The 3,995-nt window shown below is 31.9% G+C and overlaps 1 protein-coding gene across 1 annotated transcript; it reads right to left on the reverse strand.

The window, feature by feature from the left end:
- Nucleotides 1-300: 300 nt before the first annotated feature.
- LOC134251537 (uncharacterized) lies at nt 301-2,996 on the reverse strand. Its single transcript, XM_062733946.1, has 2 exons — nt 2,168-2,996; nt 301-479 (listed from the first exon to the last, which is right to left on the reverse strand). The coding sequence occupies exons 1-2, from the start codon at nt 2,994-2,996 to the stop codon at nt 301-303; spliced, it is 1,008 nt and encodes a 335-aa protein (XP_062589930.1).
- Nucleotides 2,997-3,995: the final 999 nt, after the last annotated feature.

Below are 3,995 nucleotides of genomic sequence, written 5' to 3' on the forward strand. Positions count from 1 at the left end.
AAAATAATTTTTAATGGCTTAAAATAGCGATGCTGTTTTTGAATTATCAACTTCCGGCAGGATAATCCTACTTCCGGTAGCATTACTAGCATTGACCTAGTTTCAAACCAGCATCAGGATAAGGATCAAACCAGGATCAGGATAAGGATAACTAGCATCAAAATCAGCAAGCAAAGGAAGCATCAAAATCAGCAAGCATAGGAAGCACCAAAATCAGCATTGATGCTGTAACAAAATTATTTCCCTGCACTGTAATTTTTCAAGTTAATGTGTTTTTTTTTACATTCAGATAATGCCAAATCAATCTATTTTTGTCATCGTATCAAACCCTTTTTTACTGTGAATTTCTTTAATGGAGTGTCTCTTGTGTTCTTCAGAAATGATGCATTCCACACATAAAGGAACGTCACATGTTACACACATTTTCTCTGCTGTACTTGCTGGATGCTTCTTACACTTCATTTTTTCAGCAGGAAGGTCTATTTACAGAATTGGATATATTAAGTCATGATTTATCTTTCTGTACAAAAATATGTAAATAAATTTATGTAAATATTTTATTTAATCTTAATTCACTAACACTGAAAACGCTAACAATATTAAATTAAGTATGTAACTAAAGTTTGCATTTACAAAATGTAAGATATTCTATAATTCCCCAATTAATTCTCTCAGTTGAATTGCATTTATTTTTACAGACATGAACTATCGAACTTTAAAATCCCCTGAAATATCTGTACTGTAGAAACATCCCCAAACAAAGCTTAAAAACATTAATTTGAAAATTCGCTGCTTATTATAACGATCTAAAAAGTTGACAAAGTACGACTTTGCATGTTGCAATTGAACTTGTGAGTAGCTATCAGTCTTGAAATATTAGAATTCTGTTGTTTTTCATTTGTTGAACAATTTATATTAAAAAATCTTATGAAGGGGACAGATAATGTAGGCAACATTCATTATGCTAAGAAGGTCTGCCAATGTTCATTTCCAGTTGTACCATCAATGTAACATATGTCACTGTAGGATTATAATTCCAGATAGCCTGGCAATAAGAACCGCTCCTAAAGCTATTAAACATGCCGTAAAAACATTCGTAGTCATTTGAAATTATTTTTTGACATAATTATACTTTATTTTTTGCTTAATTAGCATAAGATTTCCTCGTCGACTTTGTTTAAATAGCATTTAATTATAAAAATCCAAGAAAATACTGTAAATCGCTATTCATTCGCGAAAACTTTATTTTCGCGTAATAACGCGAAAAGAAATGCTCGCGAAATTTTCATTCTTGTGTATCATAGAATTCCTTAAGATTATATAGAGCAATGACCACAATTCGTGAAAATTTTGTCTCGCTAACGAGTTAACGAATACGTCGAAAAATTAGGTGTCGCGCAGATTTAGGTGATCTACATGTACAGTAGTAACCTTATACATTATAAGTTTAACGGCCATCCTTTCAATTTCATTAATTTTTATGCGCCTGGATCGAAAGATACGACGCATATATTGTTTTTGTCCTGTATGACTCTGTCTGTCTGTATAATTGTTCGTCTGCAAATTTTAACCTTTGCCATAACTTCTGAACCATGAAGGTAAGACACTTCATATTAAGTATGCATACTCCACTATTTAATCTCTTTCAAATGACACCAAGGTCAATGACCTTGTCTGTGACCTGTATGCTTGAAATAGTTTCTTTCTGCAAATTTTAATCTTCGCCATAACTTTTTAATAAAAAAAGATAGAGACTTCATATTTAGTATGCTTACATCACTGATTAATTTCTTCTGAATGGCACCATGGCCAATGACCTTGTGATCTTGACTGTGACCTTTACGCTAAATATAGTTTTTTATCGGCAAACTTTAACCTTCACCAAAACTTTTAAATGAAGAAAGATAAAGACTTAATATTTGGCATGCATACTCTACTAATTAAGCCATTTCATTTGACACTAAGGTCAATGACCTTGTAATCTTGTCTGTGTCCCATATGCTATATATATATATATATATATATATATATATATATATATATATATATATATATATATATATATATATATATATATATATATATATATATATATATATATATATATATATATATGTATATATATATATATGAACATTAATGTTCTTTGAATTAATGTTTTGCCTACCATTAAGAGAGTCAACACATCTGTATACGTCCACGGTGTTTTTCCAATCGGATCCAACCCAGAGAGAGTTAAATGCTGCATCATAACTGAGGCCGTGTGGTCCATCTATGCCATGGTTTGGGGTAAGTAAAAATTTTAAGAACAGGCCATTCTTGTCTATCATATGTATTGTGTGTGTGTAAATATCACACACCAGGATGTGTGAAAACGCGTCCGTACATATTCCACGTGGTAAAAGTCCCACTCCTGATGGGGGTCCAGTGTAAGAGAAGCGATATTTTCCTCTTTGATCTGTCACAACCACTGCAACACAGTGATCATCAGACACAATAATATCTCCATTGCGGTTCTCTGTGATATAGATAGGTCCGTAATACATTCTTTGACCTTTGTTTTTATGCTCTATTGTTTGGATGTTTTCTCCTTTGGAGTTATACCGGGTCAACTTGGCTGTACATTCATCTGTTTCACAATTATACATTCCAACCAGGAGGTCTCCAGTGGAGAAAGAACTGTACACACATTGAGGGTTCCATGGTGGTGTGTACTTAATAAATGTACTTTTGGCATCGCTATCTTCAGACAATTTGTTTATGTTATATGATTTGTCTATGTAAAATAACTCTCCATCACTATTTAAAGTGTGAACACCAGATCCACCACTAGCTACATCTGTCAGATGATGTAGGTCTTCACCTAATGTGCTTGCAAGGACAAGATTGTTATATGTATCACTGACCCAGACTTTTTTAAACGTAACCTGGGTGATGTGACTACCCTTTGAAACACCTGGCACCCGGACAGATTTCTGCTTTTGACCTCTTGTCATTATTTTTCGCTCATTACATGAATTTCTTTAATTTTTCTTTTTCCTTTGGCCTATCACCTTTACTGTTTTGAATCTAACTTCCTTGCTTATTTCCTCAGTCAGGAAGAAGATTCTGTAAATCAATATTTTGCTATAATTATTTAAATTGTAAATGTACGATATAAATGAGGATCATAAAACACTTTATATCTGCACATACAGTAAAACACGGTTATAGCGAAGTCCTGGGGACCTGTGAATTTAATTCGCTATATCCGTAATTCGTTATATCCGTATAACGAATTCGTATAACCATATATAGCAAATTTGCAATGTGCATGTTTTCCTTCAAGTGTTACTATCAAATATGTTAGGGAAGCAAATATTACAAAACATACCTTCGATAACTAAGGTTTTATTATGAATTGAATTTTATATACAAATGCTGAGAGAAAATAAAGTCAGTTCAATTATTCAAATTTTGAAATCTTTGAAAGTTCGTTATAAAAGATGTAAAATTCATTATATTCAACCTCAACGGGACTCAAAATCAGTTCGCTATATCCGTAAATTCGTTATATCAGAGTTCATTATAAGCGTAAAATTTTACAAAGATTTGTTAAGAATTTTGCCGGGGACCCAGAAACACTTCGTTATATCCGTGAATTCGCTATATCCGTGTTCGTACTAAACGTGTATACGGATGTCTTCTTGGTCCCCTATTTATATATATTTTGCTTTTAAACAAATATGTCTTCTTTTTAAAATTTCCTTTGAATTATATACCATTAAAAATGTAAATTTGAATTTGAAATATGCTACACAACTTCATTTTAGTTCAAAACAAATAATCTTACGCAATTATTACGGAAGCGAAAGATCTCTATACCTGTTTTGCTATAACTTGAATATTGTTTAAATATGAAATTTATTCTTTTATGAATATAAAATATGATATAACCCCTTATCAAAAACATACATTGATTGTAGCTTAATGTTATTTTTACATAATTTATGGCA

Source organism: Saccostrea cucullata, unplaced genomic scaffold (genome assembly GCF_032062105.1).
Source record: "Saccostrea cucullata isolate Sc308-1 unplaced genomic scaffold, CSIRO_AGI_Scuc_v1 ctg1529, whole genome shotgun sequence".
NCBI classification, from domain to species: domain Eukaryota; kingdom Metazoa; phylum Mollusca; class Bivalvia; order Ostreida; family Ostreidae; genus Saccostrea; species Saccostrea cuccullata.